Source organism: Coturnix japonica, chromosome Z (assembly GCF_054131305.1).
Source record: "Coturnix japonica strain WE chromosome Z, WE-NBRP24, whole genome shotgun sequence".
Classification (NCBI taxonomy): domain Eukaryota; kingdom Metazoa; phylum Chordata; class Aves; order Galliformes; family Phasianidae; genus Coturnix; species Coturnix japonica.
The window spans coordinates 23073481-23100669 of NC_140702.1; the positions used below are offsets into that span (position 1 = coordinate 23073481).

At 55.2% G+C, this 27189-nt stretch overlaps 4 protein-coding genes across 4 annotated transcripts; all 4 read left to right on the plus strand.

The window, feature by feature from the left end:
• Positions 1-1430: 1430 nt before the first annotated feature.
• On the plus strand, positions 1431-2655 carry LOC146753818 (uncharacterized). Its single transcript, XM_085530038.1, has 2 exons — positions 1431-1523; positions 1648-2655. The coding sequence occupies exon 2, from the start codon at positions 1732-1734 to the stop codon at positions 2653-2655; it is 924 nt and encodes a 307-aa protein (XP_085386164.1). The 5' UTR covers positions 1431-1523; positions 1648-1731.
• Positions 2656-6939: 4284 nt separating this feature from the next.
• LOC146753819 (uncharacterized) lies at positions 6940-8165 on the plus strand. The gene is made up of 2 exons (XM_085530039.1): positions 6940-7033; positions 7158-8165. Exon 2 carries the CDS (start codon positions 7242-7244, stop codon positions 8163-8165), a length of 924 nt encoding a protein of 307 aa, XP_085386165.1. The 5' UTR covers positions 6940-7033; positions 7158-7241.
• Positions 8166-12439: 4274 nt separating this feature from the next.
• On the plus strand, positions 12440-13675 carry LOC146753820 (uncharacterized). Its single transcript, XM_085530040.1, has 2 exons — positions 12440-12543; positions 12668-13675. The coding sequence occupies exon 2, from the start codon at positions 12752-12754 to the stop codon at positions 13673-13675; it is 924 nt and encodes a 307-aa protein (XP_085386166.1). The 5' UTR covers positions 12440-12543; positions 12668-12751.
• Positions 13676-23464: 9789 nt separating this feature from the next.
• Positions 23465-24694, plus strand: LOC146753821 (uncharacterized). The gene is made up of 2 exons (XM_085530041.1): positions 23465-23562; positions 23687-24694. Exon 2 carries the CDS (start codon positions 23771-23773, stop codon positions 24692-24694), a length of 924 nt encoding a protein of 307 aa, XP_085386167.1. The 5' UTR covers positions 23465-23562; positions 23687-23770.
• The last annotated feature ends 2495 nt before the right edge of the window (positions 24695-27189 follow it).

Sequence of the window (27189 nt, forward strand, 5' to 3'; positions counted from 1 at the left end):
AAACTCAACCAGGGCATGGTCGCTGGAGCCCAGGCAGCCTCCAACCTTGATGCCTTTGATGATCTCCTCAGCGCTGGTGAGCAGCAGGTCCAGCAACACTTCACCTCTGGTCGGTCTGTCCAATACCTGAACCAGAAAGCTATCATCAATGGATTCCAAGAGCCTTCTGGAGCTCTTGCAGCTCACCGTGTGGTTTTTCCAACAGATGCCCAGATGGTTGAAGTCCCCCACCAGGACAGGAGCCTGTGAGCCAGACGCCTCACACATCTGGAGCAAGGAAGCCTCGTCAACAGCCTCCCCTTGATCAGGTAGCCTGTAGTATACACCTAGTACCAGCTGGCCTTTATTAGTCCCATCTCTAATCCTAACCCACAAGCTCTCAACCTGTTCCTGTTTCTCATAGGGAGCTCCTCACAGTTTATCCAATCTCTGACATAGAGAACAACTCCCCCCCCCCCTTCCTACCTTGCCTATCTCTCCTAAAGAGTCTATAGCTGTCGATGGCAGTATCCAAATTGTGGGAGTCATCCCACCACGTTTCTGTGATAGCAACAACGTCATAACTTTCCGAGTGCATCACAGTTTCCAGTTCCTCCTGCTTGTCACTCAGGCTGAGTGCATTAGTAGAAAGGCTCTTCAGCCGGGCTGTCCATCCTGACACCTTTGTAAGGGATCCAGGATCCGCTAGAACAGCAGCATCCCCAGCATCCCCCTGCCCTACTCCCTCCCTTTGCAGTCTGCCATCATTGCCCACGGAGTCTGGTACAATCCCTTGAATGACCCGTTCAACCCCAGTGGCCCTTATTTTGCCCTCTTCCTTGCACAGCTAAGTGTCCAGACGGTCCTTGATTATCTCCTGAGAAGGAGACTCCACAACCCCCCGGGCAGCCTGTTCCAGTGCTCTGTCACCCTCACCATAAACAAGTTCCTGTGCATATTTGTGTGGATCTTCCTATGCTCCAGTTTCTGGATTTATTTACTTCTGTGATGAACATGATCATAATGTATCTCTCTCATAATGTATCTCTCACTCTCATTCTTCTAAGCAAGCCTTTTTATATTCTAAGATGCGCATTCAGTACATTTCCAGTAACAATCCACTGGCCAGAAAGCAGGCAAGTTTCAATATGGATGTTGGATAATAAAGTGGAAAGAGACACTGTGGAAAAGATGAGCGCCATTGCTGTGGTTGGAGTGCAGCAGATGATGATGGCCCATTGTGATGTCACTGGCAGTGACACACGCAGCACGTCACTAAGGTGGATTGTGATGTCCTGGCCCTCACTGCTTGTAGCCGGGCCACAGAGTCTCTCTCTCAGTCTGGCTTGTGCCTGAACTCCAGCCGAGCGTGTCTGTGAGGTTTGGAGCGAGCGGCAAGTCTTGCCTTGGTGCTGGTCTCGTGTTCTGGGAGCTGCTGACAGCCACTCTCAGTGCTCGTCCCCAGAGCCACCGGAGCTTCTTCCCCGACCTGCCTGGCTCAGGCAGCCGGGGCACTCAGAAGACCCCAGCAGCAAAGGGAGCCGGTAAGGGGACACCTCACCCTGGGCAGCTGGGAGGGAGGGAATTGGGCACTTGGCAAGGGACGTGGGCACTTGTTCCTTCCCTGCCGGGCTCAGCGAGTGACTGTGGCCTCTCTTCCTTTCCTAGCGTGACCCCTGCTGCTGCAGCAGCGGCGTGAGGAGCAGCCCATCATCGCCTGAGCTCTCCTGTCCTCCATCACAGCTGAACAGCATGGCCACTGCGATGGACTATCGCTGCATTATCTGCCTGGACAGCGTGACTGATGCCAGCCATGTAATGCCGTGCATGCACCGGTTTTGCTTTGGCTGCATCCGGCGCTGGTTCCAGAGGAGGCGCAAGTGCCCCCTGTGCAGAGGCAGGGTGATGTCCATCCGGCACTTGGTGCGTGCTGACAACACTTATGAAGAGTTTGTCCTCCGACAGTATGAGCCAAGGGCCAGAAGAGGACGCAGACGACGCCAAATGCGCACTAGGGCACACAGGGCAGCCCCACTCCTCCAGCTCCGATCTGTGTCCCAGCCCCTGGTGCCCATGCTGCGGCAGGAGCTGAGGCAGCTCTCTGGGGCTGACCACGGGGCACGCTCTGCAGTACAGCGCCTTGTCAGCTCAGGCCGGTCCTTCTTTGGCCTGGACGAGGCAGCGCTGACTGCGCGGCTGCTCACCTCCCTGCAAAGCCAGGCTGCCCGCTTTGCACGATGGCTCGCTGTCCGAGCTGCGCAGCTGTGCGGCAGGGAGCAGCAACATCAGCCTGCCCAGGATGCCTCCCATGCATCCACAGGGCAGGAGAGCAGCCCTAACGCAGCCCATGGAGCAGAAGCCTCCCCAGCACACCTTCCTGAGCCACAGCCCTCCAGCAGCACCTGGGAAGGCAATGTGGAGGAGGAGCTTCCTGGCCCTTCAACCAGTGCCATCTGTGAGGGACCCAGCCAGCCTCCATCCAACCCGGCTCCGGTGGATGTGGCCCAAGAAGCCGCCCAAGAGGAGCTGGGGGAGGCAGTGCCAGGTCCCTCCAGTGCCAGCACGGGCAGGGAGCGCTCACGCAGGGCGCCTCGGCGAGCCCCAAAGAGGAGGAGGACTCACACCTCGGAGGACTCTGCACCTCCTGCCAAGAGGCCACCCCGCAGGCAGTGCTAGGACACCACCCCAGCAGCTGGCCAGAACACGGCCGGGCCTACAACTAGGCCACAAGCAGCCCTCAGGGGCTCGGACCGAATCGGACCACAGAGACGCTGAATGGCCCATGTTGGAAGGGGCCTCAAACATCAACAATTTTCAACCCTTCCTGCCACAGGCAGGGCCACCAACCTCCGTATTTCTTACACCAGGCTGCCCAGTGCCCCATCCACCTGGCCTTGAACACCTACAGGGTGAGGCATCCACAGCCTCACTGGGCAGCCTGTTCCCCCACCTCACCACTCTCATAGTATAGAACTTCCCCCTGACATCCATCCTAAATCTTCCCTCCCTTAACCTGAAACCATTTCCCCTTGTCCTACCCTTATCCACCCTTCCTAAGAATTGATTCCCCAATAAAATTCCATAAAAATTATTCATGTTGCCACCAGTGCATCCGTCTGCGCCGTGCACAGGGCAGGTCTGACCTCTGCTGGGCCTGGAGGCCTCCCATGCTGCTGCTACCTCTCCCTTGGGACCTCCCACAGCACACTGCAAAGGGAAATGTGGAGACGGGAGGCACAGCTTTACTTCTATGCAGGGCATGAGGTGGGTCATCTCCACCAGTCAAGCGCAACCGCATCTTTACAATGTGCTCTGCTTACAGAGAATCACACACAGAATCACACAGAATGACCCTGGTTAGAAGGGACATCACGGATCATGTAGTTCCAACACTCTGCCTGGCAGGGCCACCAAAAACACATTTACTAGATCAGGTTGCCCAGGGCCCCGTCCAACCTGGTCTTGAACACCTCCAAGGACGAGGCATCCACAAGCTCCCTGGGTAGCCTTTTCCAGGGCCTAACCACTCTCCCAGTGAAGAATTTCCCCCTAACATCCAACCTAAATCTTCCCTCTTTTAACTTAAAACCAATTCCCCTAGTCCTGCTATTGTCAGCCCTTCAGGTATTGAAAGGCTGCAATGAGGTCACCCCGCAACCTTCTCTTCTCTAGGCTGAACAAGCCCAACTCCCTCAGCCTGTCCTCATAGGGGAGATGCTCCAGCTCCCTGATCATCTTCGTGGCCCTCCTCTGGACCCTTTCCAAAATCTCTATGTCTTTCTTGTACTCAGGGCTCCACACCTGGACACAGTACTCCAGATGGGGCCTCACAGGAGCAGAGTAGAGAGGGACAATCACCTCCCTATCCCTGCCGACAACCCCTCTCCTGATGGAGTCCAGGATCCCATTTGCTATCCGAGCTGCTAGAGCGCACTGCTGGCTCATGTTGAGTCTTTCGTCCATCAGGACCCCCTGCTCCTTCTCTGCCGAGCTGCACTCAAGGACCACTCCTCTCAGCCTGTACAGGTGACTAGGGTTCTTCCGGCCCAAGTGCAAAACCTTGCACTTTGCTGTGTTGAACCTCATTAGGTTCACCCGAGCCCAGCTTTCCAGACTGTTGAGGTTCCTCTGAATGGCATCCCTTCCTTCCACCGTATTACCGCACCACTCAGCTTGCTGCGGTCAGCAAACTTGCTGAGGGTGCACTCCATTCCCTCATCAATGTCATTAATAAAGATGTAAAAGAGCACCGGTCCCAAAACAGACCCTTGAGGGAGACCGCTCGTTACCGGCCTCCACTTGGACATAGAGCCATTGACCACCACCCTCTGTCTGCGGCCATTCAACCAATTGCTTATCCATCTAGTTGTCCACCCATCAAACCCACTTCCCTCCAATTTGGAGATGAAGATGTGGTGGGGGACCATGTCAAAGGCCTTGCTCAGGTCCAGGTAAATGACATCGGTCGCCTTCCCTTCGTCCACTAATGCCGTCACTCCATCATAGAAGGCCACAAGATTAGTTAAGCATGACCTTCCCCTGGTGAAGCTGTGCTGGCTGTCTCGGATCACATGCTCATTCTTTATGTGATCGAGCATGTCGTCCAGGAGGATCTGTTCCATAATCTTCCCAGGCACGGAGGTGAGATTCACCAGCCTGTATTTCCCCGGGTCCTCCCTGCTCCCCTTCTTGTATATGGGAGTGACGTGACCCTTCCACCAATCATCCGGGACCTCACCTGACAGCCACGACTTCTCAAATATGGTGGAGAGCGGCTCGGCAACCACCTCAGCCAGCTCCTTCAGGACCCTGGGATGCACGCCATCTGGCCCCATAGACTTGTACTCATTCATTCTAAGGAGGCACTCTCAGACTTGCTCTACCCTTACAGTGGGGAGGGATTTACCTCCTTGGTCCCCACATAGAGGTTTGGGGATGCAGGGCTTAGGGTCGTGAAAAAGACTAGAATCCTGGCCACCAGTGAAGACTGAGGTGAAGAACTCATTCAGCACCTCAGCTTTCTCTTCATCTGTTGAAGCCAGTTCTCCTTTTAAATTTACCAAAGCAGGTACGCCCGTTTTGGCCTGTCTCTTCTGGCCAATGTACCTGTAGAAGGTTTTCTTATTGTTTTTCATGTCCCTCGCCATGTTCAGTTCTGCCTGCGCCTTGGCTTCCCTGATCCCTTGTCTGCAAGTCTGGATGGCACCCCTGTATTCTTCCCAGGTGACACAGCCTTGTTTCCAGAGCTTGTACACCCCTTTCTTCGCCCTCAGTTCTCTCAGCAGGTCCTCGCTGAGCCATGCCGGTTTCCTACCTTGCCTGCCCACTTTCTTATTCAGGGGAATGGACACCTCTTGTGCTTCCAGGAGGGCATCCTTGAAGAGCAGCCAGCTCTCCTCAACGTCCTTGTCTTTGAGGGCAGGGAGCCAGGGGATCTTGGCCAGCAATCCATTGAGTAGCTTGAAGTCTGCTCTTCTAAAGTTCAGCGTCCTGGTCCTGCTCTTTGCCAGGCCCACATCGCTTGAGATCACAAACTCAACCAGGGCATGGTCGCTGGAGCCCAGGCAGCCTCCAACCTTGATGCCTTTGATGATCTCCTCAGCGCTGGTGAGCAGCAGGTCCAGCAACACTTCACCTCTGGTCGGTCTGTCCAATACCTGAACCAGAAAGCTATCATCAATGGATTCCAAGAGCCTTCTGGAGCTCTTGCAGCTCACCGTGTGGTTTTTCCAACAGATGCCCAGATGGTTGAAGTCCCCCACCAGGACAGGAGCCTGTGAGCCAGACGCCTCACACATCTGGAGCAAGGAAGCCTCGTCAACAGCCTCCCCTTGATCAGGTAGCCTGTAGTATACACCTAGTACCAGCTGGCCTTTATTAGTCCCATCTCTAATCCTAACCCACAAGCTCTCAACCTGTTCCTGTTTCTCATAGGGAGCTCCTCACAGTTTATCCAATCTCTGACATAGAGAACAACTCCCCCCCCCCCTTCCTACCTTGCCTATCTCTCCTAAAGAGTCTATAGCTGTCGATGGCAGTATCCAAATTGTGGGAGTCATCCCACCACGTTTCTGTGATAGCAACAACGTCATAACTTTCCGAGTGCATCACAGTTTCCAGTTCCTCCTGCTTGTCACTCAGGCTGAGTGCATTAGTAGAAAGGCTCTTCAGCCGGGCTGTCCATCCTGACACCTTTGTAAGGGATCCAGGATCCGCTAGAACAGCAGCATCCCCAGCATCCCCCTGCCCTACTCCCTCCCTTTGCAGTCTGCCATCATTGCCCACGGAGTCTGGTACAATCCCTTGAATGACCCGTTCAACCCCAGTGGCCCTTATTTTGCCCTCTTCCTTGCACAGCTAAGTGTCCAGACGGTCCTTGATTATCTCCTGAGAAGGAGACTCCACAACCCCCCGGGCAGCCTGTTCCAGTGCTCTGTCACCCTCACCATAAACAAGTTCCTGTGCATATTTGTGTGGATCTTCCTATGCTCCAGTTTCTGGATTTATTTACTTCTGTGATGAACATGATCATAATGTATCTCTCTCATAATGTATCTCTCACTCTCATTCTTCTAAGCAAGCCTTTTTATATTCTAAGATGCGCATTCAGTACATTTCCAGTAACAATCCACTGGCCAGAAAGCAGGCAAGTTTCAATATGGATGTTGGATAATAAAGTGGAAAGAGACACTGTGGAAAAGATGAGCGCCATTGCTGTGGTTGGAGTGCAGCAGATGATGATGGCCCATTGTGATGTCACTGGCAGTGACACACGCAGCACGTCACTAAGGTGGATTGTGATGTCCTGGCCCTCACTGCTTGTAGCCGGGCCACAGAGTCTCTCTCTCAGTCTGGCTTGTGCCTGAACTCCAGCCGAGCGTGTCTGTGAGGTTTGGAGCGAGCGGCAAGTCTTGCCTTGGTGCTGGTCTCGTGTTCTGGGAGCTGCTGACAGCCGCTCTCAGTGCTCGTCCCCAGAGCCACCGGAGCTTCTTCCCCGACCTGCCTGGCTCAGGCAGCCGGGGCACTCAGAAGACCCCAGCAGCAAAGGGAGCCGGTAAGGGGACACCTCACCCTGGGCAGCTGGGAGGGAGGGAATTGGGCACTTGGCAAGGGACGTGGGCACTTGTTCCTTCCCTGCCGGGCTCAGCGAGTGACTGTGGCCTCTCTTCCTTTCCTAGCGTGACCCCTGCTGCTGCAGCAGCGGCGTGAGGAGCAGCCCATCATCGCCTGAGCTCTCCTGTCCTCCATCACAGCTGAACAGCATGGCCACTGCGATGGACTATCGCTGCATTATCTGCCTGGACAGCGTGACTGATGCCAGCCATGTAATGCCGTGCATGCACCGGTTTTGCTTTGGCTGCATCCGGCGCTGGTTCCAGAGGAGGCGCAAGTGCCCCCTGTGCAGAGGCAGGGTGATGTCCATCCGGCACTTGGTGCGTGCTGACAACACTTATGAAGAGTTTGTCCTCCGACAGTATGAGCCAAGGGCCAGAAGAGGACGCAGACGACGCCAAATGCGCACTAGGGCACACAGGGCAGCCCCACTCCTCCAGCTCCGATCTGTGTCCCAGCCCCTGGTGCCCATGCTGCGGCAGGAGCTGAGGCAGCTCTCTGGGGCTGACCACGGGGCACGCTCTGCAGTACAGCGCCTTGTCAGCTCAGGCCGGTCCTTCTTTGGCCTGGACGAGGCAGCGCTGACTGCGCGGCTGCTCACCTCCCTGCAAAGCCAGGCTGCCCGCTTTGCACGATGGCTCGCTGTCCGAGCTGCGCAGCTGTGCGGCAGGGAGCAGCAACATCAGCCTGCCCAGGATGCCTCCCATGCATCCACAGGGCAGGAGAGCAGCCCTAACGCAGCCCATGGAGCAGAAGCCTCCCCAGCACACCTTCCTGAGCCACAGCCCTCCAGCAGCACCTGGGAAGGCAATGTGGAGGAGGAGCTTCCTGGCCCTTCAACCAGTGCCATCTGTGAGGGACCCAGCCAGCCTCCATCCAACCCGGCTCCGGTGGATGTGGCCCAAGAAGCCGCCCAAGAGGAGCTGGGGGAGGCAGTGCCAGGTCCCTCCAGTGCCAGCACGGGCAGGGAGCGCTCACGCAGGGCGCCTCGGCGAGCCCCAAAGAGGAGGAGGACTCACACCTCGGAGGACTCTGCACCTCCTGCCAAGAGGCCACCCCGCAGGCAGTGCTAGGACACCACCCCAGCAGCTGGCCAGAACACGGCCGGGCCTACAACTAGGCCACAAGCAGCCCTCAGGGGCTCGGACCGAATCGGACCACAGAGACGCTGAATGGCCCATGTTGGAAGGGGCCTCAAACATCAACAATTTTCAACCCTTCCTGCCACAGGCAGGGCCACCAACCTCCGTATTTCTTACACCAGGCTGCCCAGTGCCCCATCCACCTGGCCTTGAACACCTACAGGGTGAGGCATCCACAGCCTCACTGGGCAGCCTGTTCCCCCACCTCACCACTCTCATAGTATAGAACTTCCCCCTGACATCCATCCTAAATCTTCCCTCCCTTAACCTGAAACCATTTCCCCTTGTCCTACCCTTATCCACCCTTCCTAAGAATTGATTCCCCAATAAAATTCCATAAAAATTATTCATGTTGCCACCAGTGCATCCGTCTGCGCCGTGCACAGGGCAGGTCTGACCTCTGCTGGGCCTGGAGGCCTCCCATGCTGCTGCTACCTCTCCCTTGGGACCTCCCACAGCACACTGCAAAGGGAAATGTGGAGACGGGAGGCACAGCTTTACTTCTATGCAGGGCATGAGGTGGGTCATCTCCACCAGTCAAGCGCAACCGCATCTTTACAATGTGCTCTGCTTACAGAGAATCACACACAGAATCACACAGAATGACCCTGGTTAGAAGGGACATCACGGATCATGTAGTTCCAACACTCTGCCTGGCAGGGCCACCAAAAACACATTTACTAGATCAGGTTGCCCAGGGCCCCGTCCAACCTGGTCTTGAACACCTCCAAGGACGAGGCATCCACAAGCTCCCTGGGTAGCCTTTTCCAGGGCCTAACCACTCTCCCAGTGAAGAATTTCCCCCTAACATCCAACCTAAATCTTCCCTCTTTTAACTTAAAACCAATTCCCCTAGTCCTGCTATTGTCAGCCCTTCAGGTATTGAAAGGCTGCAATGAGGTCACCCCGCAACCTTCTCTTCTCTAGGCTGAACAAGCCCAACTCCCTCAGCCTGTCCTCATAGGGGAGATGCTCCAGCTCCCTGATCATCTTCGTGGCCCTCCTCTGGACCCTTTCCAAAATCTCTATGTCTTTCTTGTACTCAGGGCTCCACACCTGGACACAGTACTCCAGATGGGGCCTCACAGGAGCAGAGTAGAGAGGGACAATCACCTCCCTATCCCTGCCGACAACCCCTCTCCTGATGGAGTCCAGGATCCCATTTGCTATCCGAGCTGCTAGAGCGCACTGCTGGCTCATGTTGAGTCTTTCGTCCATCAGGACCCCCTGCTCCTTCTCTGCCGAGCTGCACTCAAGGACCACTCCTCTCAGCCTGTACAGGTGACTAGGGTTCTTCCGGCCCAAGTGCAAAACCTTGCACTTTGCTGTGTTGAACCTCATTAGGTTCACCCGAGCCCAGCTTTCCAGACTGTTGAGGTTCCTCTGAATGGCATCCCTTCCTTCCACCGTATTACCGCACCACTCAGCTTGCTGCGGTCAGCAAACTTGCTGAGGGTGCACTCCATTCCCTCATCAATGTCATTAATAAAGATGTAAAAGAGCACCGGTCCCAAAACAGACCCTTGAGGGAGACCGCTCGTTACCGGCCTCCACTTGGACATAGAGCCATTGACCACCACCCTCTGTCTGCGGCCATTCAACCAATTGCTTATCCATCTAGTTGTCCACCCATCAAACCCACTTCCCTCCAATTTGGAGATGAAGATGTGGTGGGGGACCATGTCAAAGGCCTTGCTCAGGTCCAGGTAAATGACATCGGTCGCCTTCCCTTCGTCCACTAATGCCGTCACTCCATCATAGAAGGCCACAAGATTAGTTAAGCATGACCTTCCCCTGGTGAAGCTGTGCTGGCTGTCTCGGATCACATGCTCATTCTTTATGTGATCGAGCATGTCGTCCAGGAGGATCTGTTCCATAATCTTCCCAGGCACGGAGGTGAGATTCACCAGCCTGTATTTCCCCGGGTCCTCCCTGCTCCCCTTCTTGTATATGGGAGTGACGTGACCCTTCCACCAATCATCCGGGACCTCACCTGACAGCCACGACTTCTCAAATATGGTGGAGAGCGGCTCGGCAACCACCTCAGCCAGCTCCTTCAGGACCCTGGGATGCACGCCATCTGGCCCCATAGACTTGTACTCATTCATTCTAAGGAGGCACTCTCAGACTTGCTCTACCCTTACAGTGGGGAGGGATTTACCTCCTTGGTCCCCACATAGAGGTTTGGGGATGCAGGGCTTAGGGTCTTGAAAAAGACTAGAATCCTGGCCACCAGTGAAGACTGAGGTGAAGAACTCATTCAGCACCTCAGCTTTCTCTTCATCTGTTGAAGCCAGTTCTCCTTTTAAATTTACCAAAGCAGGTACGCCCGTTTTGGCCTGTCTCTTCTGGCCAATGTACCTGTAGAAGGTTTTCTTATTGTTTTTCATGTCCCTCGCCATGTTCAGTTCTGCCTGCGCCTTGGCTTCCCTGATCCCTTGTCTGCAAGTCTGGATGGCACCCCTGTATTCTTCCCAGGTGACACAGCCTTGTTTCCAGAGCTTGTACACCCCTTTCTTCGCCCTCAGTTCTCTCAGCAGGTCCTCGCTGAGCCATGCCGGTTTCCTACCTTGCCTGCCCACTTTCTTATTCAGGGGAATGGACACCTCTTGTGCTTCCAGGAGGGCATCCTTGAAGAGCAGCCAGCTCTCCTCAACGTCCTTGTCTTTGAGGGCAGGGAGCCAGGGGATCTTGGCCAGCAATCCATTGAGTAGCTTGAAGTCTGCTCTTCTAAAGTTCAGCGTCCTGGTCCTGCTCTTTGCCAGGCCCACATCGCTTGAGATCACAAACTCAACCAGGGCATGGTCGCTGGAGCCCAGGCAGCCTCCAACCTTGATGCCTTTGATGATCTCCTCAGCGCTGGTGAGCAGCAGGTCCAGCAACACTTCACCTCTGGTCGGTCTGTCCAATACCTGAACCAGAAAGCTATCATCAATGGATTCCAAGAGCCTTCTGGAGCTCTTGCAGCTCACCGTGTGGTTTTTCCAACAGATGCCCAGATGGTTGAAGTCCCCCACCAGGACAGGAGCCTGTGAGCCAGACGCCTCACACATCTGGAGCAAGGAAGCCTCGTCAACAGCCTCCCCTTGATCAGGTAGCCTGTAGTATACACCTAGTACCAGCTGGCCTTTATTAGTCCCATCTCTAATCCTAACCCACAAGCTCTCAACCTGTTCCTGTTTCTCATAGGGAGCTCCTCACAGTTTATCCAATCTCTGACATAGAGAACAACTCCCCCCCCCCCTTCCTACCTTGCCTATCTCTCCTAAAGAGTCTATAGCTGTCGATGGCAGTATCCAAATTGTGGGAGTCATCCCACCACGTTTCTGTGATAGCAACAACGTCATAACTTTCCGAGTGCATCACAGTTTCCAGTTCCTCCTGCTTGTCACTCAGGCTGAGTGCATTAGTAGAAAGGCTCTTCAGCCGGGCTGTCCATCCTGACACCTTTGTAAGGGATCCAGGATCCGCTAGAACAGCAGCATCCCCAGCATCCCCCTGCCCTACTCCCTCCCTTTGCAGTCTGCCATCATTGCCCACGGAGTCTGGTACAATCCCTTGAATGACCCGTTCAACCCCAGTGGCCCTTATTTTGCCCTCTTCCTTGCACAGCTAAGTGTCCAGACGGTCCTTGATTATCTCCTGAGAAGGAGACTCCACAACCCCCCGGGCAGCCTGTTCCAGTGCTCTGTCACCCTCACCATAAACAAGTTCCTGTGCATATTTGTGTGGATCTTCCTATGCTCCAGTTTCTGGATTTATTTACTTCTGTGATGAACATGATCATAATGTATCTCTCTCATAATGTATCTCTCACTCTCATTCTTCTAAGCAAGCCTTTTTATATTCTAAGATGCGCATTCAGTACATTTCCAGTAACAATCCACTGGCCAGAAAGCAGGCAAGTTTCAATATGGATGTTGGATAATAAAGTGGAAAGAGACACTGTGGAAAAGATGAGCGCCATTGCTGTGGTTGGAGTGCAGCAGATGATGATGGCCCATTGTGATGTCACTGGCAGTGACACACGCAGCACGTCACTAAGGTGGATTGTGACGTCCTGGCCCTCACTGCTTGTAGCCGGGCCACAGAGTCTCTCTCTCAGTCTGGCTTGTGCCTGAACTCCAGCCGAGCGTGTCTGTGAGGTTTGGAGCGAGCGGCAAGTCTTGCCTTGGTGCTGGTCTCGTGTTCTGGGAGCTGCTGACAGCCACTCTCAGTGCTCGTCCCCAGAGCCACCGGAGCTTCTTCCCCGACCTGCCTGGCTCAGGCAGCCGGGGCACTCAGAAGACCCCAGCAGCAAAGGGAGCCGGTAAGGGGACACCTCACCCTGGGCAGCTGGGAGGGAGGGAATTGGGCACTTGGCAAGGGACGTGGGCACTTGTTCCTTCCCTGCCGGGCTCAGCGAGTGACTGTGGCCTCTCTTCCTTTCCTAGCGTGACCCCTGCTGCTGCAGCAGCGGCGTGAGGAGCAGCCCATCATCGCCTGAGCTCTCCTGTCCTCCATCACAGCTGAACAGCATGGCCACTGCGATGGACTATCGCTGCATTATCTGCCTGGACAGCGTGACTGATGCCAGCCATGTAATGCCGTGCATGCACCGGTTTTGCTTTGGCTGCATCCGGCGCTGGTTCCAGAGGAGGCGCAAGTGCCCCCTGTGCAGAGGCAGGGTGATGTCCATCCGGCACTTGGTGCGTGCTGACAACACTTATGAAGAGTTTGTCCTCCGACAGTATGAGCCAAGGGCCAGAAGAGGACGCAGACGACGCCAAATGCGCACTAGGGCACACAGGGCAGCCCCACTCCTCCAGCTCCGATCTGTGTCCCAGCCCCTGGTGCCCATGCTGCGGCAGGAGCTGAGGCAGCTCTCTGGGGCTGACCACGGGGCACGCTCTGCAGTACAGCGCCTTGTCAGCTCAGGCCGGTCCTTCTTTGGCCTGGACGAGGCAGCGCTGACTGCGCGGCTGCTCACCTCCCTGCAAAGCCAGGCTGCCCGCTTTGCACGATGGCTCGCTGTCCGAGCTGCGCAGCTGTGCGGCAGGGAGCAGCAACATCAGCCTGCCCAGGATGCCTCCCATGCATCCACAGGGCAGGAGAGCAGCCCTAACGCAGCCCATGGAGCAGAAGCCTCCCCAGCACACCTTCCTGAGCCACAGCCCTCCAGCAGCACCTGGGAAGGCAATGTGGAGGAGGAGCTTCCTGGCCCTTCAACCAGTGCCATCTGTGAGGGACCCAGCCAGCCTCCATCCAACCCGGCTCCGGTGGATGTGGCCCAAGAAGCCGCCCAAGAGGAGCTGGGGGAGGCAGTGCCAGGTCCCTCCAGTGCCAGCACGGGCAGGGAGCGCTCACGCAGGGCGCCTCGGCGAGCCCCAAAGAGGAGGAGGACTCACACCTCGGAGGACTCTGCACCTCCTGCCAAGAGGCCACCCCGCAGGCAGTGCTAGGACACCACCCCAGCAGCTGGCCAGAACACGGCCGGGCCTACAACTAGGCCACAAGCAGCCCTCAGGGGCTCGGACCGAATCGGACCACAGAGACGCTGAATGGCCCATGTTGGAAGGGGCCTCAAACATCAACAATTTTCAACCCTTCCTGCCACAGGCAGGGCCACCAACCTCCGTATTTCTTACACCAGGCTGCCCAGTGCCCCATCCACCTGGCCTTGAACACCTACAGGGTGAGGCATCCACAGCCTCACTGGGCAGCCTGTTCCCCCACCTCACCACTCTCATAGTATAGAACTTCCCCCTGACATCCATCCTAAATCTTCCCTCCCTTAACCTGAAACCATTTCCCCTTGTCCTACCCTTATCCACCCTTCCTAAGAATTGATTCCCCAATAAAATTCCATAAAAATTATTCATGTTGCCACCAGTGCATCCGTCTGCGCCGTGCACAGGGCAGGTCTGACCTCTGCTGGGCCTGGAGGCCTCCCATGCTGCTGCTACCTCTCCCTTGGGACCTCCCACAGCACACTGCAAAGGGAAATGTGGAGACGGGAGGCACAGCTTTACTTCTATGCAGGGCATGAGGTGGGTCATCTCCACCAGTCAAGCGCAACCGCATCTTTACAATGTGCTCTGCTTACAGAGAATCACACACAGAATCACACAGAATGACCCTGGTTAGAAGGGACATCACGGATCATGTAGTTCCAACACTCTGCCTGGCAGGGCCACCAAAAACACATTTACTAGATCAGGTTGCCCAGGGCCCCGTCCAACCTGGTCTTGAACACCTCCAAGGACGAGGCATCCACAAGCTCCCTGGGTAGCCTTTTCCAGGGCCTAACCACTCTCCCAGTGAAGAATTTCCCCCTAACATCCAACCTAAATCTTCCCTCTTTTAACTTAAAACCAATTCCCCTAGTCCTGCTATTGTCAGCCCTTCAGGTATTGAAAGGCTGCAATGAGGTCACCCCGCAACCTTCTCTTCTCTAGGCTGAACAAGCCCAACTCCCTCAGCCTGTCCTCATAGGGGAGATGCTCCAGCTCCCTGATCATCTTCGTGGCCCTCCTCTGGACCCTTTCCAAAATCTCTATGTCTTTCTTGTACTCAGGGCTCCACACCTGGACACAGTACTCCAGATGGGGCCTCACAGGAGCAGAGTAGAGAGGGACAATCACCTCCCTATCCCTGCCGACAACCCCTCTCCTGATGGAGTCCAGGATCCCATTTGCTATCCGAGCTGCTAGAGCGCACTGCTGGCTCATGTTGAGTCTTTCGTCCATCAGGACCCCCTGCTCCTTCTCTGCCGAGCTGCACTCAAGGACCACTCCTCTCAGCCTGTACAGGTGACTAGGGTTCTTCCGGCCCAAGTGCAAAACCTTGCACTTTGCTGTGTTGAACCTCATTAGGTTCACCCGAGCCCAGCTTTCCAGACTGTTGAGGTTCCTCTGAATGGCATCCCTTCCTTCCACCGTATTACCGCACCACTCAGCTTGCTGCGGTCAGCAAACTTGCTGAGGGTGCACTCCATTCCCTCATCAATGTCATTAATAAAGATGTAAAAGAGCACCGGTCCCAAAACAGACCCTTGAGGGAGACCGCTCGTTACCGGCCTCCACTTGGACATAGAGCCATTGACCACCACCCTCTGTCTGCGGCCATTCAACCAATTGCTTATCCATCTAGTTGTCCACCCATCAAACCCACTTCCCTCCAATTTGGAGATGAAGATGTGGTGGGGGACCATGTCAAAGGCCTTGCTCAGGTCCAGGTAAATGACATCGGTCGCCTTCCCTTCGTCCACTAATGCCGTCACTCCATCATAGAAGGCCACAAGATTAGTTAAGCATGACCTTCCCCTGGTGAAGCTGTGCTGGCTGTCTCGGATCACATGCTCATTCTTTATGTGATCGAGCATGTCGTCCAGGAGGATCTGTTCCATAATCTTCCCAGGCACGGAGGTGAGATTCACCAGCCTGTATTTCCCCGGGTCCTCCCTGCTCCCCTTCTTGTATATGGGAGTGACGTGACCCTTCCACCAATCATCCGGGACCTCACCTGACAGCCACGACTTCTCAAATATGGTGGAGAGCGGCTCGGCAACCACCTCAGCCAGCTCCTTCAGGACCCTGGGATGCACGCCATCTGGCCCCATAGACTTGTACTCATTCATTCTAAGGAGGCACTCTCAGACTTGCTCTACCCTTACAGTGGGGAGGGATTTACCTCCTTGGTCCCCACATAGAGGTTTGGGGATGCAGGGCTTAGGGTCGTGAAAAAGACTAGAATCCTGGCCACCAGTGAAGACTGAGGTGAAGAACTCATTCAGCACCTCAGCTTTCTCTTCATCTGTTGAAGCCAGTTCTCCTTTTAAATTTACCAAAGCAGGTACGCCCGTTTTGGCCTGTCTCTTCTGGCCAATGTACCTGTAGAAGGTTTTCTTATTGTTTTTCATGTCCCTCGCCATGTTCAGTTCTGCCTGCGCCTTGGCTTCCCTGATCCCTTGTCTGCAAGTCTGGATGGCACCCCTGTATTCTTCCCAGGTGACACAGCCTTGTTTCCAGAGCTTGTACACCCCTTTCTTCGCCCTCAGTTCTCTCAGCAGGTCCTCGCTGAGCCATGCCGGTTTCCTACCTTGCCTGCCCACTTTCTTATTCAGGGGAATGGACACCTCTTGTGCTTCCAGGAGGGCATCCTTGAAGAGCAGCCAGCTCTCCTCAACGTCCTTGTCTTTGAGGGCAGGGAGCCAGGGGATCTTGGCCAGCAATCCATTGAGTAGCTTGAAGTCTGCTCTTCTAAAGTTCAGCGTCCTGGTCCTGCTCTTTGCCAGGCCCACATCGCTTGAGATCACAAACTCAACCAGGGCATGGTCGCTGGAGCCCAGGCAGCCTCCAACCTTGATGCCTTTGATGATCTCCTCAGCGCTGGTGAGCAGCAGGTCCAGCAACACTTCACCTCTGGTCGGTCTGTCCAATACCTGAACCAGAAAGCTATCATCAATGGATTCCAAGAGCCTTCTGGAGCTCTTGCAGCTCACCGTGTGGTTTTTCCAACAGATGCCCAGATGGTTGAAGTCCCCCACCAGGACAGGAGCCTGTGAGCCAGACGCCTCACACATCTGGAGCAAGGAAGCCTCGTCAACAGCCTCCCCTTGATCAGGTAGCCTGTAGTATACACCTAGTACCAGCTGGCCTTTATTAGTCCCATCTCTAATCCTAACCCACAAGCTCTCAACCTGTTCCTGTTTCTCATAGGGAGCTCCTCACAGTTTATCCAATCTCTGACATAGAGAACAACTCCCCCCCCCCCTTCCTACCTTGCCTATCTCTCCTAAAGAGTCTATAGCTGTCGATGGCAGTATCCAAATTGTGGGAGTCATCCCACCACGTTTCTGTGATAGCAACAACGTCATAACTTTCCGAGTGCATCACAGTTTCCAGTTCCTCCTGCTTGTCACTCAGGCTGAGTGCATTAGTAGAAAGGCTCTTCAGCCGGGCTGTCCATCCTGACACCTTTGTAAGGGATCCAGGATCCGCTAGAACAGCAGCATCCCCAGCATCCCCCTGCCCTACTCCCTCCCTTTGCAGTCTGCCGTCATTGCCCACGGAGTCTGGTACAATCCCTTGAATGACCCGTTCAACCCCAGTGGCCCTTATTTTGCCCTCTTCCTTGCACAGCTAAGTGTCCAGACGGTCCTTGATTATCTCCTGAGAAGGAGACTCCACAACCCCCCGGGCAGCCTGTTCCAGTGCTCTGTCACCCTCACCATAAACAAGTTCCTGTGCATATTTGTGTGGATCTTCCTATGCTCCAGTTTCTGGATTTATTTACTTCTGTGATGAACATGATCATAATGTATCTCTCTCATAATGTATCTCTCACTCTCATTCTTCTAAGCAAGCCTTTTTATATTCTAAGATGCGCATTCAGTACATTTCCAGTAACAATCCACTGGCCAGAAAGCAGGCAAGTTTCAATATGGATGTTGGATAATAAAGTGGAAAGAGACACTGTGGAAAAGATGAGCGCCATTGCTGTGGTTGGAGTGCAGCAGATGATGATGGCCCATTGTGATGTCACTGGCAGTGACACACGCAGCACGTCACTAAGGTGGATTGTGACGTCCTGGCCCTCACTGCTTGTAGCCGGGCCACAGAGTCTCTCTCTCAGTCTGGCTTGTGCCTGAACTCCAGCCGAGCGTGTCTGTGAGGTTTGGAGCGAGCGGCAAGTCTTGCCTTGGTGCTGGTCTCGTGTTCTGGGAGCTGCTGACAGCCGCTCTCAGTGCTCGTCCCCAGAGCCACCGGAGCTTCTTCCCCGACCTGCCTGGCTCAGGCAGCCGGGGCACTCAGAAGACCCCAGCAGCAAAGGGAGCCGGTAAGGGGACACCTCACCCTGGGCAGCTGGGAGGGAGGGAATTGGGCACTTGGCAAGGGACGTGGGCACTTGTTCCTTCCCTGCCGGGCTCAGCGAGTGACTGTGGCCTCTCTTCCTTTCCTAGCGTGACCCCTGCTGCTGCAGCAGCGGCGTGAGGAGCAGCCCATCATCGCCTGAGCTCTCCTGTCCTCCATCACAGCTGAACAGCATGGCCACTGCGATGGACTATCGCTGCATTATCTGCCTGGACAGCGTGACTGATGCCAGCCATGTAATGCCGTGCATGCACCGGTTTTGCTTTGGCTGCATCCGGCGCTGGTTCCAGAGGAGGCGCAAGTGCCCCCTGTGCAGAGGCAGGGTGATGTCCATCCGGCACTTGGTGCGTGCTGACAACACTTATGAAGAGTTTGTCCTCCGACAGTATGAGCCAAGGGCCAGAAGAGGACGCAGACGACGCCAAATGCGCACTAGGGCACACAGGGCAGCCCCACTCCTCCAGCTCCGATCTGTGTCCCAGCCCCTGGTGCCCATGCTGCGGCAGGAGCTGAGGCAGCTCTCTGGGGCTGACCACGGGGCACGCTCTGCAGTACAGCGCCTTGTCAGCTCAGGCCGGTCCTTCTTTGGCCTGGACGAGGCAGCGCTGACTGCACGGCTGCTCACCTCCCTGCAAAGCCAGGCTGCCCGCTTTGCACGATGGCTCGCTGTCCGAGCTGCGCAGCTGTGCGGCAGGGAGCAGCAACATCAGCCTGCCCAGGATGCCTCCCATGCATCCACAGGGCAGGAGAGCAGCCCTAACGCAGCCCATGGAGCAGAAGCCTCCCCAGCACACCTTCCTGAGCCACAGCCCTCCAGCAGCACCTGGGAAGGCAATGTGGAGGAGGAGCTTCCTGGCCCTTCAACCAGTGCCATCTGTGAGGGACCCAGCCAGCCTCCATCCAACCCGGCTCCGGTGGATGTGGCCCAAGAAGCCGCCCAAGAGGAGCTGGGGGAGGCAGTGCCAGGTCCCTCCAGTGCCAGCACGGGCAGGGAGCGCTCACGCAGGGCGCCTCGGCGAGCCCCAAAGAGGAGGAGGACTCACACCTCGGAGGACTCTGCACCTCCTGCCAAGAGGCCACCCCGCAGGCAGTGCTAGGACACCACCCCAGCAGCTGGCCAGAACACGGCCGGGCCTACAACTAGGCCACAAGCAGCCCTCAGGGGCTCGGACCGAATCGGACCACAGAGACGCTGAATGGCCCATGTTGGAAGGGGCCTCAAACATCAACAATTTTCAACCCTTCCTGCCACAGGCAGGGTCACCAACCTCCGTATTTCTTACACCAGGCTGCCCAGTGCCCCATCCACCTGGCCTTGAACACCTACAGGGTGAGGCATCCACAGCCTCACTGGGCAGCCTGTTCCCCCACCTCACCACTCTCATAGTATAGAACTTCCCCCTGACATCCATCCTAAATCTTCCCTCCCTTAACCTGAAACCATTTCCCCTTGTCCTACCCTTATCCACCCTTCCTAAGAATTGATTCCCCAATAAAATTCCATAAAAATTATTCATGTTGCCACCAGTGCATCCGTCTGCGCCGTGCACAGGGCAGGTCTGACCTCTGCTGGGCCTGGAGGCCTCCCATGCTGCTGCTACCTCTCCCTTGGGACCTCCCACAGCACACTGCAAAGGGAAATGTGGAGACGGGAGGCACAGCTTTACTTCTATGCAGGGCATGAGGTGGGTCATCTCCACCAGTCAAGCGCAACCGCATCTTTACAATGTGCTCTGCTTACAGAGAATCACACACAGAATCACACAGAATGACCCTGGTTAGAAGGGACATCACGGATCATGTAGTTCCAACACTCTGCCTGGCAGGGCCACCAAAAACACATTTACTAGATCAGGTTGCCCAGGGCCCCGTCCAACCTGGTCTTGAACACCTCCAAGGACGAGGCATCCACAAGCTCCCTGGGTAGCCTTTTCCAGGGCCTAACCACTCTCCCAGTGAAGAATTTCCCCCTAACATCCAACCTAAATCTTCCCTCTTTTAACTTAAAACCAATTCCCCTAGTCCTGCTATTGTCAGCCCTTCAGGTATTGAAAGGCTGCAATGAGGTCACCCCGCAACCTTCTCTTCTCTAGGCTGAACAAGCCCAACTCCCTCAGCCTGTCCTCATAGGGGAGATGCTCCAGCTCCCTGATCATCTTCGTGGCCCTCCTCTGGACCCTTTCCAAAATCTCTATGTCTTTCTTGTACTCAGGGCTCCACACCTGGACACAGTACTCCAGATGGGGCCTCACAGGAGCAGAGTAGAGAGGGACAATCACCTCCCTATCCCTGCCGACAACCCCTCTCCTGATGGAGTCCAGGATCCCATTTGCTATCCGAGCTGCTAGAGCGCACTGCTGGCTCATGTTGAGTCTTTCGTCCATCAGGACCCCCTGCTCCTTCTCTGCCGAGCTGCACTCAAGGACCACTCCTCTCAGCCTGTACAGGTGACTAGGGTTCTTCCGGCCCAAGTGCAAAACCTTGCACTTTGCTGTGTTGAACCTCATTAGGTTCACCCGAGCCCAGCTTTCCAGACTGTTGAGGTTCCTCTGAATGGCATCCCTTCCTTCCACCGTATTACCGCACCACTCAGCTTGCTGCGGTCAGCAAACTTGCTGAGGGTGCACTCCATTCCCTCATCAATGTCATTAATAAAGATGTAAAAGAGCACCGGTCCCAAAACAGACCCTTGAGGGAGACCGCTCGTTACCGGCCTCCACTTGGACATAGAGCCATTGACCACCACCCTCTGTCTGCGGCCATTCAACCAATTGCTTATCCATCTAGTTGTCCACCCATCAAACCCACTTCCCTCCAATTTGGAGATGAAGATGTGGTGGGGGACCATGTCAAAGGCCTTGCTCAGGTCCAGGTAAATGACATCGGTCGCCTTCCCTTCGTCCACTAATGCCGTCACTCCATCATAGAAGGCCACAAGATTAGTTAAGCATGACCTTCCCCTGGTGAAGCTGTGCTGGCTGTCTCGGATCACATGCTCATTCTTTATGTGATCGAGCATGTCGTCCAGGAGGATCTGTTCCATAATCTTCCCAGGCACGGAGGTGAGATTCACCAGCCTGTATTTCCCCGGGTCCTCCCTGCTCCCCTTCTTGTATATGGGAGTGACGTGACCCTTCCACCAATCATCCGGGACCTCACCTGACAGCCACGACTTCTCAAATATGGTGGAGAGCGGCTCGGCAACCACCTCAGCCAGCTCCTTCAGGACCCTGGGATGCACGCCATCTGGCCCCATAGACTTGTACTCATTCATTCTAAGGAGGCACTCTCAGACTTGCTCTACCCTTACAGTGGGGAGGGATTTACCTCCTTGGTCCCCACATAGAGGTTTGGGGATGCAGGGCTTAGGGTCGTGAAAAAGACTAGAATCCTGGCCACCAGTGAAGACTGAGGTGAAGAACTCATTCAGCACCTCAGCTTTCTCTTCATCTGTTGAAGCCAGTTCTCCTTTTAAATTTACCAAAGCAGGTACGCCCGTTTTGGCCTGTCTCTTCTGGCCAATGTACCTGTAGAAGGTTTTCTTATTGTTTTTCATGTCCCTCGCCATGTTCAGTTCTGCCTGCGCCTTGGCTTCCCTGATCCCTTGTCTGCAAGTCTGGATGGCACCCCTGTATTCTTCCCAGGTGACACAGCCTTGTTTCCAGAGCTTGTACACCCCTTTCTTCGCCCTCAGTTCTCTCAGCAGGTCCTCGCTGAGCCATGCCGGTTTCCTACCTTGCCTGCCCACTTTCTTATTCAGGGGAATGGACACCTCTTGTGCTTCCAGGAGGGCATCCTTGAAGAGCAGCCAGCTCTCCTCAACGTCCTTGTCTTTGAGGGCAGGGAGCCAGGGGATCTTGGCCAGCAATCCATTGAGTAGCTTGAAGTCTGCTCTTCTAAAGTTCAGCGTCCTGGTCCTGCTCTTTGCCAGGCCCACATCGCTTGAGATCACAAACTCAACCAGGGCATGGTCGCTGGAGCCCAGGCAGCCTCCAACCTTGATGCCTTTGATGATCTCCTCAGCGCTGGTGAGCAGCAGGTCCAGCAACACTTCACCTCTGGTCGGTCTGTCCAATACCTGAACCAGAAAGCTATCATCAATGGATTCCAAGAGCCTTCTGGAGCTCTTGCAGCTCACCGTGTGGTTTTTCCAACAGATGCCCAGATGGTTGAAGTCCCCCACCAGGACAGGAGCCTGTGAGCCAGACGCCTCACACATCTGGAGCAAGGAAGCCTCGTCAACAGCCTCCCCTTGATCAGGTAGCCTGTAGTATACACCTAGTACCAGCTGGCCTTTATTAGTCCCATCTCTAATCCTAACCCACAAGCTCTCAACCTGTTCCTGTTTCTCATAGGGAGCTCCTCACAGTTTATCCAATCTCTGACATAGAGAACAACTCCCCCCCCCCTTCCTACCTTGCCTATCTCTCCTAAAGAGTCTATAGCTGTCGATGGCAGTATCCAAATTGTGGGAGTCATCCCACCACGTTTCTGTGATAGCAACAATGTCATAACTTTCCGAGTGCATCACAGTTTCCAGTTCCTCCTGCTTGTCACTCAGGCTGAGTGCATTAGTAGAAAGGCTCTTCAGCCGGGCTGTCCATCCTGACACCTTTGTAAGGGATCCAGGATCCGCTAGAACAGCAGCATCCCCAGCATCCCCCTGCCCTACTCCCTCCCTTTGCAGTCTGCCATCATTGCCCACGGAGTCTGGTACAATCCCTTGAATGACCCGTTCAACCCCAGTGGCCCTTATTTTGCCCTCTTCCTTGCACAGCTAAGTGTCCAGACGGTCCTTGATTATCTCCTGAGAAGGAGACTCCACAACCCCCCGGGCAGCCTGTTCCAGTGCTCTGTCACCCTCACCATAAACAAGTTCCTGTGCATATTTGTGTGGATCTTCCTATGCTCCAGTTTCTGGATTTATTTACTTCTGTGATGAACATGATCATAATGTATCTCTCTCATAATGTATCTCTCACTCTCATTCTTCTAAGCAAGCCTTTTTATATTCTAAGATGCGCATTCAGTACATTTCCAGTAACAATCCACTGGCCAGAAAGCAGGCAAGTTTCAATATGGATGTTGGATAATAAAGTGGAAAGAGACACTGTGGAAAAGATGAGCGCCATTGCTGTGGTTGGAGTGCAGCAGATGATGATGGCCCATTGTGATGTCACTGACAGTGACACACGCAGCACGTCACTAAGGTGGATTGTGACGTCCTGGCCCTCACTGCTTGTAGCCGGGCCACAGAGTCTCTCTCTCAGTCTGGCTTGTGCCTGAAATCCAGCCGAGCGTGTCTGTGAGGTTTGGAGCGAGCGGCAAGTCTTGCCTTGGTGCTGGTCTCGTGTTCTGGGAGCTGCTGACAGCCGCTCTCAGTGCTCGTCCCCAGAGCCACCGGAGCTTCTTCCCCGACCTGCCTGGCTCAGGCAGCCGGGGCACTCAGAAGACCCCAGCAGCAAAGGGAGCCGGTAAGGGGACACCTCACCCTGGGCAGCTGGGAGGGAGGGAATTGGGCACTTGGCAAGGGACGTGGGCACTTGTTCCTTCCCTGCCGGGCTCAGCGAGTGACTGTGGCCTCTCTTCCTTTCCTAGCGTGACCCCTGCTGCTGCAGCAGCGGCGTGAGGAGCAGCCCATCATCGCCTGAGCTCTCCTGTCCTCCATCACAGCTGAACAGCATGGCCACTGCGATGGACTATCGCTGCATTATCTGCCTGGACAGCGTGACTGATGCCAGCCATGTAATGCCGTGCATGCACCGGTTTTGCTTTGGCTGCATCCGGCGCTGGTTCCAGAGGAGGCGCAAGTGCCCCCTGTGCAGAGGCAGGGTGATGTCCATCCGGCACTTGGTGCGTGCTGACAACACTTATGAAGAGTTTGTCCTCCGACAGTATGAGCCAAGGGCCAGAAGAGGACGCAGACGACGCCAAATGCGCACTAGGGCACACAGGGCAGCCCCACTCCTCCAGCTCCGATCTGTGTCCCAGCCCCTGGTGCCCATGCTGCGGCAGGAGCTGAGGCAGCTCTCTGGGGCTGACCACGGGGCACGCTCTGCAGTACAGCGCCTTGTCAGCTCAGGCCGGTCCTTCTTTGGCCTGGACGAGGCAGCGCTGACTGCGCGGCTGCTCACCTCCCTGCAAAGCCAGGCTGCCCGCTTTGCACGATGGCTCGCTGTCCGAGCTGCGCAGCTGTGCGGCAGGGAGCAGCAACATCAGCCTGCCCAGGATGCCTCCCATGCATCCACAGGGCAGGAGAGCAGCCCTAACGCAGCCCATGGAGCAGAAGCCTCCCCAGCACACCTTCCTGAGCCACAGCCCTCCAGCAGCACCTGGGAAGGCAATGTGGAGGAGGAGCTTCCTGGCCCTTCAACCAGTGCCATCTGTGAGGGACCCAGCCAGCCTCCATCCAACCCGGCTCCGGTGGATGTGGCCCAAGAAGCCGCCCAAGAGGAGCTGGGGGAGGCAGTGCCAGGTCCCTCCAGTGCCAGCACGGGCAGGGAGCGCTCACGCAGGGCGCCTCGGCGAGCCCCAAAGAGGAGGAGGACTCACACCTCGGAGGACTCTGCACCTCCTGCCAAGAGGCCACCCCGCAGGCAGTGCTAGGACACCACCCCAGCAGCTGGCCAGAACACGGCCGGGCCTACAACTAGGCCACAAGCAGCCCTCAGGGGCTCGGACCGAATCGGACCACAGAGACGCTGAATGGCCCATGTTGGAAGGGGCCTCAAACATCAACAATTTTCAACCCTTCCTGCCACAGGCAGGGCCACCAACCTCCGTATTTCTTACACCAGGCTGCCCAGTGCCCCATCCACCTGGCCTTGAACACCTACAGGGTGAGGCATCCACAGCCTCACTGGGCAGCCTGTTCCCCCACCTCACCACTCTCATAGTATAGAACTTCCCCCTGACATCCATCCTAAATCTTCCCTCCCTTAACCTGAAACCATTTCCCCTTGTCCTACCCTTATCCACCCTTCCTAAGAATTGATTCCCCAATAAAATTCCATAAAAATTATTCATGTTGCCACCAGTGCATCCGTCTGCGCCGTGCACAGGGCAGGTCTGACCTCTGCTGGGCCTGGAGGCCTCCCATGCTGCTGCTACCTCTCCCTTGGGACCTCCCACAGCACACTGCAAAGGGAAATGTGGAGACGGGAGGCACAGCTTTACTTCTATGCAGGGCATGAGGTGGGTCATCTCCACCAGTCAAGCGCAACCGCATCTTTACAATGTGCTCTGCTTACAGAGAATCACACACAGAATCACACAGAATGACCCTGGTTAGAAGGGACATCACGGATCATGTAGTTCCAACACTCTGCCTGGCAGGGCCACCAAAAACACATTTACTAGATCAGGTTGCCCAGGGCCCCGTCCAACCTGGTCTTGAACACCTCCAAGGACGAGGCATCCACAAGCTCCCTGGGTAGCCTTTTCCAGGGCCTAACCACTCTCCCAGTGAAGAATTTCCCCCTAACATCCAACCTAAATCTTCCCTCTTTTAACTTAAAACCAATTCCCCTAGTCCTGCTATTGTCAGCCCTTCAGGTATTGAAAGGCTGCAATGAGGTCACCCCGCAACCTTCTCTTCTCTAGGCTGAACAAGCCCAACTCCCTCAGCCTGTCCTCATAGGGGAGATGCTCCAGCTCCCTGATCATCTTCGTGGCCCTCCTCTGGACCCTTTCCAAAATCTCTATGTCTTTCTTGTACTCAGGGCTCCACACCTGGACACAGTACTCCAGATGGGGCCTCACAGGAGCAGAGTAGAGAGGGACAATCACCTCCCTATCCCTGCCGACAACCCCTCTCCTGATGGAGTCCAGGATCCCATTTGCTATCCGAGCTGCTAGAGCGCACTGCTGGCTCATGTTGAGTCTTTCGTCCATCAGGACCCCCTGCTCCTTCTCTGCCGAGCTGCACTCAAGGACCACTCCTCTCAGCCTGTACAGGTGACTAGGGTTCTTCCGGCCCAAGTGCAAAACCTTGCACTTTGCTGTGTTGAACCTCATTAGGTTCACCCGAGCCCAGCTTTCCAGACTGTTGAGGTTCCTCTGAATGGCATCCCTTCCTTCCACCGTATTACCGCACCACTCAGCTTGCTGCGGTCAGCAAACTTGCTGAGGGTGCACTCCATTCCCTCATCAATGTCATTAATAAAGATGTAAAAGAGCACCGGTCCCAAAACAGACCCTTGAGGGAGACCGCTCGTTACCGGCCTCCACTTGGACATAGAGCCATTGACCACCACCCTCTGTCTGCGGCCATTCAACCAATTGCTTATCCATCTAGTTGTCCACCCATCAAACCCACTTCCCTCCAATTTGGAGATGAAGATGTGGTGGGGGACCATGTCAAAGGCCTTGCTCAGGTCCAGGTAAATGACATCGGTCGCCTTCCCTTCGTCCACTAATGCCGTCACTCCATCATAGAAGGCCACAAGATTAGTTAAGCATGACCTTCCCCTGGTGAAGCTGTGCTGGCTGTCTCGGATCACATGCTCATTCTTTATGTGATCGAGCATGTCGTCCAGGAGGATCTGTTCCATAATCTTCCCAGGCACGGAGGTGAGATTCACCAGCCTGTATTTCCCCGGGTCCTCCCTGCTCCCCTTCTTGTATATGGGAGTGACGTGACCCTTCCACCAATCATCCGGGACCTCACCTGACAGCCACGACTTCTCAAATATGGTGGAGAGCGGCTCGGCAACCACCTCAGCCAGCTCCTTCAGGACCCTGGGATGCACGCCATCTGGCCCCATAGACTTGTACTCATTCATTCTAAGGAGGCACTCTCAGACTTGCTCTACCCTTACAGTGGGGAGGGATTTACCTCCTTGGTCCCCACATAGAGGTTTGGGGATGCAGGGCTTAGGGTCGTGAAAAAGACTAGAATCCTGGCCACCAGTGAAGACTGAGGTGAAGAACTCATTCAGCACCTCAGCTTTCTCTTCATCTGTTGAAGCCAGTTCTCCTTTTAAATTTACCAAAGCAGGTACGCCCGTTTTGGCCTGTCTCTTCTGGCCAATGTACCTGTAGAAGGTTTTCTTATTGTTTTTCATGTCCCTCGCCATGTTCAGTTCTGCCTGCGCCTTGGC